Genomic DNA, 18,602 nt, shown 5'->3' with positions numbered 1-18,602 from the left:
ATGAGCAGAGAGGTTTTAAGGGGCAGAGTCTGGGGTGGGAAAGGAAAACAGTCCCTCCTTTGGCCCCTGGGAGCGGTTTCTCCGGACTTTCCATACATTGGCGATACCAGAGGCTGCGGGCCCAGTTTCTTCCAGGAGCACCAGCCCTGGTTTGCGGGTGGCTCTTTGACATGGGCTGATGGAGCCACCGTGGTCCTTGGTGAACCTCAACCCTGGTCAGCTCCAGGAAGCCCGGACACTGGCTGAGGTGCTCCCAGCAAGTGCCAGGCTCTTGGCACCTTAGATGGTTTCTATGAGGCGAGAAGCTCCCAGCTGCTGAAGAGAAAGTTCTTCACTCTTCCCTTCTGCTTCCTTCTTGGAAAGGCCTTTGGCTCTGTGGAGGTGGAAAGGCAAATGACAAAACGGCATGGAAAGATCGAAGGGAGGTGGTGAGGAGCAGGGGGCATGTGCAAGACGTTCAAGCGTGTGTCTGTGCCAGGCACTAGACGTGTTCCCCTGTCCCTTCTGCCCCACCTTGCTCCATTCCTCGGGTCTCACGGTGGCAGAGGCTGGCCTGGCTGGTAAAAGCCAGACTTGGAAAAGCTCAGGTCAAAGAGTTTTCCAGCCCTGGCCAGTTTGGCTCAGCAGTTAGAGCATCGGCCCTTGGACTGAAGGGTTGAGGGTTCCATTCCCGGTCAGGGGCACGTGCCTGGGTTGCAGATTCAATCCCCAGCCCCAGCTGGGGTCATGCAGGAGGCAACCAGTGAATGTGTCTCTCTCATATCAATGTTTCTCCCCCCGCCCCCACTCTCTTCCCACTCTATCTGAAAATTAATGGAAAGATATCCTGGGGTGAGGATTAACAAAAAAAAAAGAGTTTTCCGCCCTGGCCAGTTTGGCTCAGCGGTTAGAGTGTCGACCTGCGGTCCAGAGAGACCCGGGTTCGGTTCCCGCTAAGGGCATGTGCCTCGGTTGCAGTTTGTCCCCAGCCCTGGTTGGGTCGTGTGGGTGGCAGCCACTCGATGTGTCCCTTTCACATCGATGTTTCTTTCTCTCTCTCTCTCTCTCCCACTCTATCTGAACAAAATATTGAAAAATGTCCTCGGGTGAGGATAAAAAAAGAAAAAAGAGTTTTCCAAAGAGGAGTGAGGCCAGACAAGAACCCGAGGTCGTGAATCTGGGACCTGGGGGCTGGGCACTGCCATGCCCTTCTTACCCTGCCCCAGGTGGAGAAGCGGCCAGCCCATCAGGCAGGGAGGGACAGAGGTCAGGGCCAGAGTCCAGGGTAGGGGAGGGCAGGGGAGTCCCCTGGAACGGCCTCCCAAATAGCCCAAGTGCTGCCCACTGCATAGGGTTCAACTTGGCCTTTTTTCCTTTCAACCCTCTTCGAAATGGTTCCGGTCTCCTGGCATTGCACAACTGAGACTTGTTTGTTCTCCTACTTAATAGTCTTAGTTTTCGTTATCTTCTTGTTTTAATCATTGACATATCTTGCCAGTTTCTCCTGTCAACCTTCTGCTGGTTCCATTTTTAGAACTTTTTCAAAGTTCAAAACATTTTATCAGTGTTTTCATCCTTACCTTTTAACTCTTCTATTTCTAGCCTTTCAGTTCTGTGGTTTACCTAACACACTCACAAAGAAACCGTTCTCCCTTCTATTCTGTTGTCCCAGATCTCTCCTTCCTGCCCTCCAAGCTCTCCAGTCTTCCTGACTCTGTCCCTGGGTACATCCGGCTCGTTGGTTTTATCTTTCGTGTGCCTGTGTGTGAGGGCCGAGAGGTGGGACCCTCTTTCATCCCAGTTCTGTTTAATAGATTCTCCATCCCTTTCAAAGGTGGTTCCTAAACACTGAGAGGCAGAGATAAACCACAGAACTTACATGCATGTACGCATGACCGATGAACATAGACAACAAAGCTGGGGATGGGTGGGGGGGGAGGGGAGGAGGGTGTCAATAGGGGGGAAATGAGAAACATCTGTAACAAAAACAAATTAAAAAAAAGGATTAAAAAAAACCCCTAAAAACAAAAACTGAGAGGCAGACGTTCTCCAGATTCAACTGCTGCGATGGTCAGGCTTGCTCGACACCATTTTTAACTCATCAAATGGGCAAAGATGACTAGAACTAGCCTGTTGTGTGACCTGAAATTCACGAACTTCTTTTTAAATGTCTGAAATATAATAACATCATTAAAAACATACTTGGGTCAGCATGCAACTGGTGCGCACATTGGGAGGGTGGCCAAGGGCCTGGGCTGTGGCCTTAGTGGAGGGCTGGACCACTGAACGGCTGGACACCTACCCCCCATCCTCTCCTCCCCAGGCCCCTACCACTGGGAGGAGCTCTGGGGAAGGTCGCTGGTTGGAGCTTTGAAACGTTCTCCGGGCCAGGCCACCTCTTTTCTGGGTCATTCCACCACCTTGGCTGGCTTTAGGGAGCACTCTGCCTCCCAGATCTTCCCTAGCATCTGGGCCTAACGGTGGGCGGCCCTGTGTCTGGAAAATGACCGAACTGAAATCTTATCAATGTTTTCATTATGCGCCTCTTCCTTCTAATTACCAAGGAAAACCTGCTCAATATAGATAATTTGGAGTTAATTTTAAAAATCTAAAGAAGTTAGGAAAAAAGAAAACATCACCCAGACTTGAGGCAACCACTGTCACCATTTAACCTATTTCTTTCTCTTTTTGGAGTCTGTATTTCTTGACATAATTAGGAAAATAGTATAAGTAATTCTAATATTCTGCATTTAAAAACTCTTCATCAACCTAATTTTATTTTTTAATTGATTAAAAAATTTTTTTTCTTTGTTGATTTTTAGAGAGAGAGGAAGGGAGAGAGACAGAAACATCAATGAGAGAGAACATCGACTGGCCGCCTCCTGCATGCCCCTCACTGGGGATCAGGCCCACAACCTGGGCATGTGCCCTGTCTGGGAATTGAACCAGCGACCTCCTGGTGCATGGGTCGATGCTCAAACACTGAGCCACATCGGCTGGATGATTATTTTATTTTATTTTTTAAGAGTGAGAGAGGAAGGGAGAGGGAGAGAGAGAAATATTGATCACCAATGACCTTTTGGTTCACGGGACAATGCTCAACTGACTGAGCCACTCTGGCTAACTTCATCACCTAACTTTTATCTTTTGCACAATAAGCTCAGATATTTGGAAAGTTTACATTTTTTTTTCTGGTACATTACACATGATGAATATTCTTTTTTTTTTTTTAATACTTTTTAAAAAATCCTCACCTGAGGATATTTCTCCATTTATCTCAGATAGAGTTGGGGGAGGGAGAGAGAGAAACATCGATGTGTGAGAGACACATCAACCGGTTGCCTCTTGGACCCCAACCAGGACCGGGACGAACTGCAACCGAGGTATGCGCTCCTGACCGGAACCAAACCTGCGACTCTGGTCTGTGGGCGGATGCTCCAACCGCTGAGCCAAACTGGCCAGGGCGATGAATATTCTTGTAAATAAACTTTGTCCACATTTAAGTTTATTTTCTTAGGCAGGTTCCTAAGAAACTACTTAGGAGAATATGAAAATTTTTATGGCTCATGATCAGTAATTCCAAAGAACTTTCTAGAAAGGATACAGGAGTTTCCTCCCTCCTACTAACACATCTCCTGCATTGACTTTCTTATTGGATATTTTAAAATGATATTAGTCTGATTCAATTTGTGTTTCTTTGATTACGACCTACATGGATACTTTTCCTCTGTTTTCTTCCTGTTGGCAGTTCTTCCTTTGTGAATGTTCTATTCTTACATAAAAGGGCTTTTTGAACAGGGTGCGTCAACTCTTCCTTTGTTATGTGTCTCTAACAAATGAACCTAAACCCACTGGGTCACTGGAGCTGACCCAGGACCACACCAGGCATCCGGACCATTTTGAAGAAACAGTATCTGGTCTTATGACCAATGAAGGATCTGATACTTTACATCAAACACTTTATTTACAAATAGATTTTTGTCGGTCTATGAAATAAGTCTGGGGGAAATCCACTTACAACTTAACCCCAGGAACCAGTGTAATGGGTAGGTTAGAACTAATCCCTCTGGGCTTGTCCCCCTCTTGGGGATGGGAACTTGAACTTTTGAAAGGGGTTGTTTTTTCTCATCTGAATCCTCGACATCCCGGGGCTGGGACTGGACTCATACTTATTTGATGAGATTAGAAATTGAGAAAAATGAGGCAGGCTGGGCAGTTCTTGAATCCTTATTGCCCAAATATCTGAAACTCTATTTGACTAACTCATGAGAGAGGCTCTCATCTCCCCTCCCCAGCATCACCACTTCCTACAAAACTAAGGCAAGTCGAGTTGTTTCTGTCTCCTGTTTGGCTGGATAAGAACTGTTGAGAAGACCCCGCACGGGTTGCAGAAGAAGCCCGTGGACCGGAATGCTGGAGAATCACGCAGGGGCGTACTAAAGCTGCCTTTGATTATAAGCCTCTCAGTGGTTCACAAACCTTAACTTCGAGGAGTCCTCGTGGCTGTTGGAGCACGTAATCTTAGTCGAGCCTGCATTCTTCATAGGGGTGACAGTGCCCCCAAGCTGGAACTTATTTTAGAAATGTTGTCAAGGACATTGCTGTCACCTAACTCTGTCACCTCTCTAAGGAGGCTCACACGAGAAATTTCTTTAGTGCTACTTGCTAAGAAAAGCTCCCCTTTCCCCAAAGAACTGGTATTCCTTTTCCTCTCTGACAATAAGAAAGTCGTTAGCCCCGGCTGGTTGCTCAGTGGTTAGCTGTCGGACTGCGGACCAATGAGTCAAGGGTTTGATTCTGGTCAAGGGCACGTACATCAGTTGCAGTTTTCCCCTGGCCCTGGTCGAGTGGTGCGGGAGGCAACCAGTCAATGTGTCCCTTTCACGTTGATGTTTCTTTCTCTCTCTCTCCCTCCCTCCCACTCTATTTGAAGATAAATAGAAAAATATATATCCTTCAGGTGAGGATTTTAAAAAAAAAAGACGGTAACAGGGTCCCCCTTTCTGTTGTCAGGAAGCTCTGAGCCACACAGAGGCTGCGGCAGCCACACAGGCCCGCCTTGGCTCCAGACAGCGGCCCCTCTCCTCCCCGGACCGTCACCCCCACCTCTCTGCCAGGCTTTGTGCCAACGCACATTCCTCCTTCCCCTGGTCCACAGCTGATTCTTATTTCTACTGCACCATTCGGGGCTGGTCTGTCCTTGTGAGCTAAGCCTCTGCTGATGGAGGGGGTGGCAGGGTTGTGCACAGCTCTCGCTCAGCAGTCGTGTTAGCAGCAGCCACAGGACACTTGCTCCTCAGTCGTCTCATGGGGACCACAGCCTGTTGGGTTGCCCCCACCCTGCCATGCCCAGAGGGCCTCACCTCCTCTCCATCACCTCAATGGTCTCCACCAGGGGTGTGTTGCGGGTCTCAGCCAGGAAGCAGACGGCCAGTCCAGCGAGGATCGAGGTGGCCCCAAAGGCCACAGGCGGCAGGATGGCGCTGAACTCCCCGACTGCGGTGATCAGGGGCGCCACCAGACCTCCAAGGCGGGCGTTGATGGAGACGAAGCCCATCCCCATCTGCCTGTCCGAGGAACGTGGACAGGTCAGTGGCCACGGCTGGGAGTACCAGGGGACAGAGCAGAAAAGAGAGAGGGGACCTGCCTTGGCAAGCCCAGCAGGTGTCTACCAGGAGTCAGAGGGGCTCCCAGTTAGGGGCAGGTGCTCCTCTGCTCCCCCTACAGACCCACCTGATCTCCGTGGGGTACAGTTCTCCTGTGAACAGGTACACGCAGATGAAGGAGCTGGCCAGGCAGCCTTTGGCCAGCGCTGCCTGGGCGGTGCGCAGGGTCTGCATATCTGCAGGGCATACAGGGAGGGGGGTGGTGGCTCAGAGCCCAGAGGGAGCAGGGAGGTGGTGGGGGGGGGGGGTAGTGGTAGGGGTGGAGGACATAGGAGGGGTTGGGGTGGGGGAAGGAGAGGGGGAGGCTTAGGGAGCGTGGTGGGCACAGCCCAGGTGGGCAGGGGGCCCAGAACCTAAATGGAGTGAATCAGGATTTCCACCACCTCATGTCGCCACCTGGGCCCAGATTCCCCACGCTGCCCTTCTCTAACCTCTGCCTTCTTCTTCCCTTATTTCCATCTGTCACCAAGTCTGCTGGGGAGCCAGGACAAGCTTTGGAGTTAGGCTTGGGTTCAAACCCCAGTTCTGACCCTCGTGGATGACCTTGGTCAGTTACTTAACCTCTCTGAACCTCCCTGTCTCATGGATGAAATGAGAAAATTACCAGGCTTGTCAGAAGGTTGACACGAGGACATGAGTGCAAGGTGCTCAGCGCTCGTTAAATGTTTGCAGTTACCACCAATATTAATATGCTTGTCGTGCTGCTGGTTATAAATAGCACAACCCCAATGCCCACATCCAGCACGGGCGATGGGCAGGGAGATTGTGGCACCTCCTTTGGTGGCAGCTCTGGCTGCACACTGTATTTGGGAGGGGATATTTCATCAAACACCCACAGCTGGGGGACAGCTCCATGACACCAAAGCCTCTTGAGACTGGGCTCAAGTTTGGGTGATTTTTTTCTTTGTATTTATTTATTTTTATCCTCACCTGAGGACTTTTTTTTTTTTTTTTGCATTTATCTTCAGATAAAGCAGGAGGGAAAGAGGGAGGAAGAGAGAGAAAGAAACATCAATGTGAGAGAGACACATTGACTGGTTGCCACCCACACGATTCCAACTGGGGCCGGGGATGAACCGCAACTGAGGTACGTGCCCTTAGTGGGAACCGAACCTGGAACTCTGGTGCACGGACCAATGCTCTAACCACTGAGAAAACTGGCCAGGGCTTGGGTGATTTTTTTAAAGGTCCCTGAGAGAAAAAATAAAATAAAATAAAGGTCCCTGGGGGAGTCAAATGTGCAGTTGGAGTTGAAAAACACCAATCTAGATGAAATATTATATAGCAATATAAAATTAGGGTCATGAAACATTTGTACTAACATGGAAAAGTATGTTTATGTTATAACATAACATGGAAAAGCATGTTTATATATAACATACAATGTGAAAAAGGGTACATTATGCATATAATATATACACTTATATAATCCTTTTTATATTATTGTATAATATGTATATAATATTATCTTAATTATATAAAATACAAAATCAATAAATAAGGAAAGAGATTGAAAGAAATTTGTCAAAATACCAGTAGTAATTATCTATTTTTATCTAGTCTTTTTTTTTTTTTTTTTGGTACGTGCCCCTAGTGGAAATTGAACCCAGGACTCTCTGGTCTGCAGGCCGACACTCCAACAGCTGAGCCAAACCGGCCAGGACCAATTATCTATTTTTTAAAAATTTCTTTCTTTATTGATTTTAGAGAAAGAGGGAGAGGGAGAGAGAGATAGAAACATCGATGAGAGAGGACATCGATTGGCCGCCTCCTGCATGCCCCCCACTGGGGATCAGGCTCACAACCTGGGCATGTGTCCTGACTGGGAATTGAACCAGTGACATCTTGGTGCATGGGTCGACATTCAATCACTGAGCCACACTGGCCGGGGTAATCTATCTATTTTACAGGGAGGTACTAAAGCACAGAGAAGTCAGACAAGCTGCCCAAGTTCATGGTTATCACAGCGAGCCCTCGGCTCAGCACACGCTCTTGGACTGTGATTCCCGACCCCTGGCTTCTTGCTGGAATCACTGGACAGTTTTTTAAATCCTAAGGATTGGGCCCCAGCCGTTTTGCTCAGTGGTTAGAGCATTGGCCTGCGGTCTTGAGAGACCTGGGTTCAGTTCTCGCTAAGGGCACGTACCTCGGTTGCAGTTTGTCCTTGGCCCTGGTTGGGTCACATGAGTGGCGACCACTTGAAGTGTCCCTTTCACGCTGATGTTTCTCTCTCTCTCTCCCTCCCACTCTATCTGAACAAAATATCGAAAAATGTCCTCGGGTGAGGATAAAAAAAAATAATCAATCAATCAATCAATCAATCAATCAATCCTAAGGGTCGGGTCCCACTCCTGAGTCTAACCGCACTGGCCGGGAGCCCCTGGTATTGGGAGTTTTCAAAGGTCTCCAGGTGGCGACAGTTACAGGTAGGTTTGCAAACCGCTGTTGCAGGGCCAGCAGCTGAGGAGCACACTCGAACTTTTCAACCTTCGAAATGCTGCCTGGGCAGGCTCCAGGTGGACGCACACCAGCCAGCCCTTTGGCTGACTTTGCATCGGTCTCATGTGCCTGGTGAGACGGTAAATGCTTTGAGGCATTTACAACCGTGATGCTACCAGGCACAGAGTGCTTAATAAAAACCCTGCCAATAGACAGTTTCTTTCCTTCCAGACCTGGAAGAATGTCTCTCAGCCTTGTTCCTTGCTGTATTTGTTGCCCACCAGACCCCACACCCCAGAGGCCCCAGGCGGTAATGGCAGAAGCTGGTGGCTCACCTTCTGGAACAACCATGTTGGCGATCACCATGAGCCCAGCCAGGATGAGGAAGGAGGCCACTGTGGCTCGGCGGCCCACAGAAATCATGGTGGCGGTGGCCACCAGCATGGCCGGGATGTCTATGACCCCGAACAGGACCTGTACCAGGTATACACTGAGCCCGAACTTCTGTAGGTCCATGGCCAGGCCGTAGTAAGCCATGGAGTTGGAGAACCTAGGAGAGGCAGCAGAACAGTCCTGCTTCGGAAGGTCCAGAGTGGGGGACAGTCCCACACTCGTGGCGCACAGAGGACACAGCCCCGATCTTGAATAAGAGAACAGACCCTTTACCTGAACATTTCCCAGGGCCAGGTGTGGGTTTACATGTCAACTTTTAGTCCTCACAAGGACCTTAGGGGCAGGTGCATAAGTAGGAAACTGAGGTACAGGAGCCGGGTCTACCTGAGCCCAGCTGGCTACCACCAAAGAGAGTGCCCGGCTCTGCCCCAGAGCAGAGTGCGCGGCCTGCGTTCTGTGCTTCAGAAATACCAACCCCATTGTTTACTGTCCGGGCATCCTGTCGAGCAAATGGAAAACGTTTTCAATCAGCCCCTTCCCTTGGGATTCACTAGCTTCCCGTCTGTGCCAGGGTTGCCTTTGTAGTTTTATCCATTCACATCTTCATGCCTACCTATGTACCTATTAGGAATTTCTTCCTGCTCCCTGACAAACTCTATTAACCATCCTTTATTATTTATTTATTTATTTATCCTCACCCGAGGACATTTTTTGATATTTTGTTCAGATAGAGTGGGAGGAAGAGGGAGAGAGAGAAGCATCGACGTGAAAGGGACACATCGAGTGGCTGCCACCCGCATGACCCAACCAGGGCCGGGGACAAACCGCAACCGAGGTACGTGCCCTTAGCGGGAACCGAACCCGGGTCTCTCTGGACCGCAGGCCAACGCTCTAACCGCTGAGCCAAACTGGCCAGGGCCCGGTGAAGATTTAAAAAATATAAATAAATAAAAGCCCTGGCCGGTTTGGCTCAGCGGTTAGAGCGTCGGCCTGCGGTCCGTAGAGACCTGGGTTCAGTTCCCGCTCAGGGCACGTACCTCGGTTGCAGTTTGTCCCCGGCCCTGGTTAGTCGTGCGGGTGGCAGCCACTCGATGTGTCCCTTTCACATCGATGTTTCCCTCTCTCTCTCTTCCTCTCTCTCCCTCCTATTCTGTCTGTACAAAAAATGGAAAAATGTCCTCAAATGAGGATTAAAAAAATAAATAAATAAAAAATAAAAAATATAAATAAATAAAAGCCCTGGCCAGTTTGGCTCAGCGGTTAGAGCAATGGCCTGCGCTCCAGAGAGACCCGGGTTGGGTTCCCGCTAAGGGCACGTACCTCGGTTGTGGTTTGTCCCCCGCCCTGGTTGGGTCGTGTGGGTGGCAGCCACTCGATGTGTCCCTTTCACGTCGATGCTTCTCTCTCTCCCTCTTCCTCTCTCTCCCTCCCACTCTATCTGAGCAAAAATGGAAAAGTGTCCTCGGGTGAGGATAAAAAAAAATCCTCACCGAAGGATATTTTTCCATTGCTTTTTTAGATAGAGTGTGAGGGAGGAAGGGAGCGGGGGAGAGAGAGAGAGAGGAACATCAATTGGTTGCCTTCCACACGGCTCCTGTCAGAGTCCCACAGACCCTGTCGGAGTCGGGGATCGAACCTGGTCCGGAGGCCAGCGCTCTAATCACTGAGCCAAACTGACCAGGGCTAATAGTCTTTTATTTTTTATTCTCACCAGGGGACATTTTTGCGTTCATCTTCAGATAGAGCAGGAGGTAGAGAGGGTGGAAGAGGAGAGAAACATCAATGTGAGAGAGACACATCAACTGGCTGCCACCCACACGACCCCAACCAGGGCCCAGTACAAACTGCAACTAGGGTACATGCCCTTAGCAGGAACCGAATCCAGGACTCTCTGGTCCGCGGCCCGACCCTCCAACCGCTGAGCCAAACCTGCCAGGGCACAGTCTTTTAAAACCCACCCAAATGCCATCCCCTGCATGAAGCCCTCAGTAGCCCCAGTCAGGAGAATTGTTATCAGGACATTTGTCATATTTCATGGAAATTATTGTTTTCCTGTCTGTCCCCTTCTGGACCCACGAGTGCTTTTCCAGAGTGGGACATGTCCCAGCACCCCTGGAGAGCCCCAGAGGCATACCAGAAAGAGACTTGGTGCATTCTGAGACAAGCTGCCCAGATGCTTTCCGCAGGTGCCCCACCCAGGTGAGACCCACTGCCCAGATGTGGGGTCCCTAGGCCAGCATGGATGTCTCATCCATGGCCACATCTCAGCACTCAGCAGAGGGCCAGAGGACCCCGGAGAAGGGTTTGGAGCAGGATTGAATTCACAAGGTTCACATGCTCATGGCATTAAGCATATTTAAGAGTTAGTCAGTGGGGACAAAATTGTGTCTCTACCTCAGGTCAAAGTCTTGGGCAGGAGCCTGTCACCTACCAGACCACCATGAGACAGCACGTGACCTTGCGGATGGCCGGGGTTCGGAAGAGGTCCAAGACTGAGTTGGAGGTGCGGGTGCTTGTAAACTCACTCTGGATGTAGGAGTTTACCACCTGGGCAAACAAAAAGCTTGATCAGGGGAGGGAGAGATCTGAGACCCTGTTTCCGTGCTGGGTATTCCTTTATCCATTGAGAAGAGGTTGAAGTCCCCGGCAAGACAGCCAGGCATAGTCTCTCTCCATCCAGGGCTGAAGGTCCTCAGCAGGCTGTTTCCAGGGATTTGGGATGAAGCTGAGGCTCCCCCACATGAGTCCCAGGGCTCCTGAGATGCCCACCAACAAGGCTGAAATAGCCACCTATGCTTCCAGCGGGACCCTCATGCCTCATCCTTGGTACAGAGCCTCACACATTAAATAAGATTGTGTATGAAAAGCCCTTAGCATAGTGCCAGCATGCGCTTGATAAGTAGCACTTATTTATAATAAATGGTAACTATCTTATCATAAATAGTATTTATAATATATGGTACTTTTATTATTAATTCTTCAATAATCTTATTTCATGATATCTATTTTAATTTTACTACTTTATTTACATTTTGGCTGGACGTCAGTGTGAATGGGGTCGTCCGATGAACAAAGCAGCTGACATTTTTATCCAGATGGCACAGTACACGGGACTCTGCCCGCTCTGTCTGTTCCCAGCCTCTTCACCTGGATGGTGGGTGAGTCCTGGGAGGCACTAAACCCTAGCACACCGCGAGGCCCCCAGCGAGGCTGGAAACTGTCCCTGCCCTTCCTTTGGCCCACCTCCTGGGTCAGCCTGTCCCCTTCCTCCTTCCTCCCGTTCATCGAAGCCACCTTCCGCAGGGTCTGCACAGCCAGCTGGGACCTGCCGTGGAGGAGGAGCCATCGGGACGACTCTGGCAGCCACCTGGAACCACGAGAAGGACGAAGAATGACCCAGGGCTGCATGGAACTCACCCTATTCCCCAAACCCAATACTCCTTCATTCACCTTCTTTCAGACCTTAACAGAGGTGAGCTGTCCTGCTGTCTGCAGAATCAGGGAGACTGCGGGGCAACTAGCTTCCCTTTTTTGCAATACATCAGACAGGGAATCACTGCTGGTGCCTAGAGGCTACTTGGGACTTGGGACTTGGGACTTAGATCCAGTTTTGAATCTGGATCTGATCCCGGTGTGTGGCCTTGAATGAGTCATGGACCCTCCCTTGGCTGTGCCTCAGGTCCCCTCCTATAAAATGCCAGGAGGTGGTTGTGAGACACAAAGGAGTTGATAAAGGCAAAAGCACTCGGACTGTTCTGGAACCCCATGCTCAGGGAAGGGTTTTTCTGGAGCTTCCCCATAGCCATGCACATATTGGGGAGCCCGTGGCTCCGCAAGCCCCTCCTTCCTTCGTATCCCCACCACGAGCAGCAAGTCGCAGTCACCGCACACCCCACACTCCCAGAGGGACAGGTTGGCCACACAGGTGTGCCTTCCCCCACCCTCTCTGCTTAGGACATACCAAGAATAGAAGAAAAAGACGAGGAAGGGAACAGAGACGGCAAACTGCAGCCACCGCCAGGGGCGGACCAGGTATGCCACTCCGGCCAGGATGAGCTGACCCAGGGTGAAGGAGAACCCCAGCAGGACGCCCGCCACGGTCCGGCCGCGGGTGGGCATCCACTCCACCACTGCGGAGAAAACACCACGGGCTCAGCGGGCTCTTCCCCCAGGGGGCCGTTCAACTCACCCGCCCCCTCTGCAGTGACTGTGGTCACTTGAGATTCTCAGACAAAGGCATCCTGACCTCACTCCTTACACTCAGCGAAGTTCCAGGTGGACCAAAGACCCAAATTGAACAACAAAACTGAAACCATATTAGAAGGAATCATGACAGATTTTTTTTCAATCTTAGAGTCAGGGCAGGCTTTTCTAAGAATGTCACAAAACCCAGAAGCAATAAAAGGAAAGATCAATAAACTTGACTTCATAAAAATAAGTGTCTGCATTAAAGAAAAAAACAACAAAAAACAACCCACCATAAGCAAAGTCAAAATGCCAGCAAAAAACAGAGGAAAAAAATTGCAACTCAACAGACAAAAGGCAAATTTCCCTAAAATTGGAAAAGTTCTCACAAATCAGTAGGAAACCAACCAACCAACCAAACAAACAAACAAAAACCAGGCAAAGGATGTGAACAGTTGGCAGAAAAGGAAATATAATTTTTTTTTTTTTTTATAGAGTGGGAGGGAGAGAGAGGAAGGGAGAGAGAGAGAGAAACATCAACGTGAAGGGACACATCGAGTGGCTGCCACCCGCACGACCAACCAGGGCCGGGGACAAACTGCAACCTAAGTACATGCCCTTAGCGGGAACTGAACCCGGGTCTCTCCAGACCGCAGGCCGACGCTCTAACCGCTGAGCCAAACTGGCCAGGGCGGAAATATAATTTTTAAAAAAAATATGTTTTTATTGATTTTTTTTTAGAGAGAGATAGAAACATCGATGTGAGAGTTTGTCCCCGGCCCTGGTTGGGGCCATGGTTGGTCGTGCGGGTGGCAGCCGCTTGATGTGTTCCTTTCACATCGATGTTTCTCTCTCTCTCTGTTCCCCTCTCTCCCTCCCACTCTACCTGAACAAAATGGAAAAATGTCCTCGGGTGAGGATAAAAAAAAAAAAAAAAATTAGAAACATCGATGTGAGAGAGATACATCTATCAGCTGCCCCCCTTACTGTGAATCGAGCCTGCAACCCAGGTGTGTGCCCTGACCTGGAACCAAACCAGGACCTCTCAGCTCATGGGATGATGCTCAATCCACTGAGTCACACTGGCTGGGCAAAAAGATAATGTTTTGTTTAAAAAAAATTTTTTTTTCTTTATTGACTTGAAAGAGGAAGGGGGAGAGAGAGAGAGATAGAAACAGTGTTGATAAGAAAGAACATTGATTGGCCACCTCCTGCATGCCCCCGACTGGGGATCGGGCCCACAACCTGGGCATGTGCCCTGACCAGGAACTGAACTGGCGACCTCTTGGTGCATGGGTCGATGCTCAACCACTGAGCCACTCTGACTGGGCTAAGGGTTCTTAATTACATGATTTGTTTTTGTAAATAGCAAAAGTTGGAAGCAGCCCGAGCATGCACCCACGGGGACGGTAAATAAATCATGGCACACTGTCACAAGGCAGCCACACTAAATTGATGAGGACGCTGCTTTCCATGAGCAGCCAGCTCACGCGTCCTGTCCAACAGCAAATCCTGTCGCTTCTACCTGCAAAACTGAGTCGCCTCTGCTGCTACACCCTGGCCTAAGCCAGCCTGGCTTCTCACTCGTGACCACAGAAGCCTCGGAATTAGCCTTCCTGCTTCTGTCCTTCGGCTGAATGGCAGCCAAAGGGATCCCGACAAATGCTAACTCAGACCAGTCAGGCCTCTTCTCGGCGCAGGACCCTCCAGAGGCTCCTGTCTCAGGAAAAGCCAAAGTCCTCAAAAGGCCACAAGGCCTAAGGATCTGCCTGCCCATCTTCCTGACCTCATTTGTCTCCCAGCCCCCAGCTCTGCTCCAGCCACAGGGACCTCCTTGCTCTTGAACCCAATGGGCACACTCTCCCTCAGGGCCTTTGCCTGGACTATTCTTCCCCTGGAGCCGGAGTGCACTCCCTCACCTCCTTCGAACTTTCCTCAAAGAGACCCCCTTCCCCTGACCATTCCCATAAAAGCTGCAGATCCCTCCACCGGCCCTCTCACTCCCTCTCCCAGCTCTCGTTTCCTCTGTAGCACTTACCACCTTCTTTTATTTATTTATTTCAAAATATCTTTTCTTCATTGATTTGAGAGAGTGGGGAAGGAAGAAGGAGAGAGAGAGAAGCATCGATGAGAGAGAACATCAATTGGCCGCTTCTTGCATGCCCCCTGCTGGGGATGGGCCCACAACCTGGGCATGTGCCCTGCCCGAGAATCGAACCCTGAAGTGGTGTTCTCTTGGGTGATGCTCAACCGCTGAGCCACACCGCTGGGCAGCACTTATCACCTTCTGATGTCCTATGTAACTTGCGTTTTTGTGTCGCTTACTCTCTGTCTTCCCGCATGAGAACAGACTCCACAGGAGCGGGACTTGCTTGTTCACTGTTGCATCTCAGCGCTTAGGACCGTGCCTGGCACATGGTGGTGGTGTGGGTGCGTGTGTGTGCGTGTGCGTGTGCGTGTGTGTGTGTAGAATACAGGTGATTCTAGCATGAGATGGACCTTGGACATGTATTCCTACCCTTCAGATTCCATGAGCCGTGGCTGGACACCCACCCAAACAATGAATTTGCTGACATCTTGCTGTGAGCCCAGCGCCCTCCAATGTCCTAATGTGGGAAGCAAGGGTGTGGCCTGGGGCATCCCGGTTCCCCAGGCCTGAGATTCCTCCCACCGCTGAAATGAAAGACCCGGTCAATCTTTGGCAGTAGTTTCGGAATCCCTCAGATCCTCCCGCGGGCCTGGTGTATCCACAGGAGCAAATGAAGTGGGGGGCAGTGGAAGTGGGTGGCAGGCCTGCATCCAGGCCTCTACTGTCCCACCATCCGCTCCGCCAGCTACGGGGGAGCAGCCTGGTGTGAGGTGGGCACATTCCCACCTGGCACCCAGGAGGCCAGGTCTCTGCCAAGGTGCGAAGGAGTCACCACCACCTTTGCAGCCCGGGTGAACCCCACCCTTTTTGGATTCACATAACCTCAGGGCTGCCTGCAGCCCTGGGGACCACTGTGTCTCACCTCACTTCCGTGTCCGCACACTGAGAGCCTGGCACACAGTAGGTGTTTAGCGAGTGGTTATTGCTGACTAATGCACACAGGAAATAAATGCAACCCTCTCAGCTTACTGATGGCCAGTCACAACCCGGGGCCCACAGCGAACTGCTGGCGGCGCCGCTGCGAGAGCCCAGGCCTCTCAAGACCCTGGCGGGAGGTTCTGAGTTGAGGTCGCTGGGTGAGAATCCCACACAACGAAACAGGTAAGGTATCTGATGGTGGGGCTGCCGTGCCCCCTCCCGAGCCCCGCTCCCGGCTCCCCCTTGGCTGGACTCACCCAGAGAGAGGGAGTTGAGGATGATGCCCGAGAAGGTCATACCCATCAGGAACCGGAAGACGCAGTAGGCACCGAAGGAGCTGAAGTATGCTGTGGCGGCCCCCGAAACTGCCAGCTGCAGGTATGACCAGACCAGGGGGCCCTTGCGGCCCAGCCTGAGCCGGGCCATGAGCAAACGTTAGGGTCCCCGTGGAGATCGCTGAAGAAGGATGAGAGGAAGCTCTCCTGCCCCAGTGCCACCCAAAGCCATGCCTCTGTAACAGCACCGCTCATCCCTGGGACCCAGGCACTGGTGCTGGAGGTCGATCCGGGAGGGAGAAGCGAGGTGTGGAAGAAAATTTAAGACGAAGAGGGGTATTACCTCCTTCATTCCTTCTCTCAAGTGGTATTTCTGGCCCCTCTATCAAGCCACCACATTCCAGGGTTGGGGATGCTGCAAAGGCCTAGAGGCGGAGCAGTGGGTGGCGACTTTCTGGCTGGAGAGGGGCCTCAAACCAGAACGCCCAGGGGGCAAGCTCTTGGCGGAGCCTTGGGGAACATGACCCCAGGGTCAAGTCTTCATTTAAACTGATCACGCTTGGGAGGCCACGCTGGGTGGGGGTTTGTCACACCACAGGGGGTTCAAGGCCAGGGTAGCAGGGTTATACTGTGGCCTAGGTACTGCCCTGTTGGTAAGTGAGGGTCCAGGAGGGCAGCAGGCCAAGAAGGGGCAGGCTGCATTTCTTCTCCACACTCCCCATGTACACTGATTCATCCATTCACTTGTTCATCGTGTTACATAGGGTTCATCCATCACCTCCTAGTGACAGGCCTCGGCTAGGGGTTGGTGACATATAAGACACTGTGGATGCCCTGGCTGGTTTGGCTCAATGGTTAGAGTGTCGGCCTGCAGACCAATGAGTCTCGGGTTCGATTCCAGAAGCAGCATGGACAGTAGGGTGGATGGGAAGCACTCTCTGAAGAATATGCAGAGGCCTCGAGGGGAGAAAGAAGCCAGAACAGGTGTGGGTGTGCCAGCATTTGTATAGAAAGGGGGGCACAGCGTAGATACACATCTGCTTGGGTTGCACAGAATGTCTCTGTGCAGCTGACCAGAGACCAGGCTGACCTCCAGAAGTTACTGGAGGTGGGTAGCTGTGGGAGAGGGTCACTTCCCTGTAAACTCGCTTGTGCCTCCTGGAATTTTGAATAATGTGAATATATTATAGGTATTATCAATCTACAAATGCATGAATAAACATTAATAAAGAAAAATGAGGCCTGGCCGGTTTGGCTCAGCGGTTGGAGCGTCGGCCTGAGGTACAGAGAGACCCGGGTTCGGTTCCCACTAAGGGCACGTACCTCGGTTGCAGTTTGTCCCCGGCCCTGGTTGGTCGTGTGGGTGGCAGCCACTCGATGTGTCCCTTCACATCGATGTTTCTCTCTCTCTCTCTTCCTCTCTCTCCCTCCCGCTCTGTCTGAACAAAAAATGCAAAAATGTCCTCGGGTGAGGATAAAAAAAAAAAAAAAGAAAAATGAGCCAGGCTGGTATGGCTCAGGGATTGAGCATTGAGCCACGCACCCAGAGATCACTGGTTCAATTCCCAGCCAGGACACATGCCCAGGTTGTGGGCCTGATCCCCACTGCGGGGCACGCAGGAGGCAGTCGATTGATGTTCTCTCTCATCAATGTTTCTATCTCTCTCTCCCTCTCCCTTCCTCTCTCTCTAAAACCAATAAAGGAAAAAAAAAAAGAAAAATGAACACAGGCTGGGGATTTCCAGCTGGGTGGTGGACCCCTCGTCCCCAAAGGCTTACCTGTCTGCAAGGCTGCCAAACACAGCGGCGCCCACCAGTACCCCGGCCATGTAGATGGACTGAGCCAGGTCCCGGAGGGTGCGGGCCTCACACACCAGATTCCACTGCAGGAGAGGGAGGGACACTTCAGCCTGGGCCTCAGGCAGCACTCCCCATGCCACCCCGCCCCGCGGACCTCCGTCACGATGGTGGACCGGAACACGCGGTGGTCGTAGACCCAGCCGTCCTTGCAGCTCTCCGTGGCTGCCCCGTGGACCGAGGTGTTGGGGCTCAGGAGGGCCCACTGCGGCTCCATGAAGCGCCGACATGGCTCGGGGGCCCCAAGCTGGTCCAAGGGGACGATGGCTCTCAGCCAGGCCTCGGAGTGGTTGGCGGCCGCAGCATGTTTGGCCGGGCCTCGGCAGTGGTGGCGGGGCACGGCGGCCGTGAAGTTCTGCAGGAAGCTGTGGCAGGCCAGCAGGCCACAGGGCAGCAGCAGCAGCGCCGTGTAGAAGAACTGGAAGCGGCCCACGCCGCCCAGGGCGTCCAGCAGGTCTGTGAAGGCCATGGCCTCAGCCTGACCCAAGGCCCAGCCTGCAGGGGCCTTATGTAAAGGGGCTGGGATGGCCGCAGGGGGTGGAAAAACAGGTCCAGGGTTAGAACCACAGATGCCCTGTCTGGCAGCTCAGAGGGGTCCGGTTACACCCCACAGGAGGCCTTGGGTGTCCCCATGTCTGCAGGGCTCCCCCTCCCTCCAGACCCTTTCTCCTAGATTCTTCAATCTCTTACCGCCCTTGGAAAAGTGAGCATCCCAGAGGGCTGCCTCACAGCCCCACTGCC

The 18,602-nt window shown here is 51.6% G+C and overlaps 1 protein-coding gene across 1 annotated transcript; it reads right to left on the bottom strand.

Annotated features, from left to right (window-relative positions):
* Positions 1–279: 279 nt before the first annotated feature.
* Positions 280–18,330, bottom strand: LOC118627490 (solute carrier family 22 member 20-like). The gene is made up of 10 exons (XM_036257621.1): positions 17,959–18,330; positions 17,784–17,887; positions 15,987–16,141; positions 12,439–12,607; positions 11,721–11,844; positions 10,909–11,024; positions 8,420–8,634; positions 5,713–5,821; positions 5,343–5,546; positions 280–373 (listed from the first exon to the last, which is right to left on the bottom strand). The coding sequence occupies exons 1-10, from the start codon at positions 18,328–18,330 to the stop codon at positions 280–282; spliced, it is 1,662 nt and encodes a 553-aa protein (XP_036113514.1).
* Positions 18,331–18,602: the final 272 nt, after the last annotated feature.

Source organism: Molossus molossus, unplaced genomic scaffold (genome assembly GCF_014108415.1).
Source record: "Molossus molossus isolate mMolMol1 unplaced genomic scaffold, mMolMol1.p scaffold_m16_p_13, whole genome shotgun sequence".
NCBI classification, from domain to species: Eukaryota; Metazoa; Chordata; class Mammalia; order Chiroptera; family Molossidae; genus Molossus; species Molossus molossus.
The sequence above is the reverse complement of the archived record's forward strand: the minus strand, read 5'-3'. Positions and strand labels throughout refer to the sequence as shown.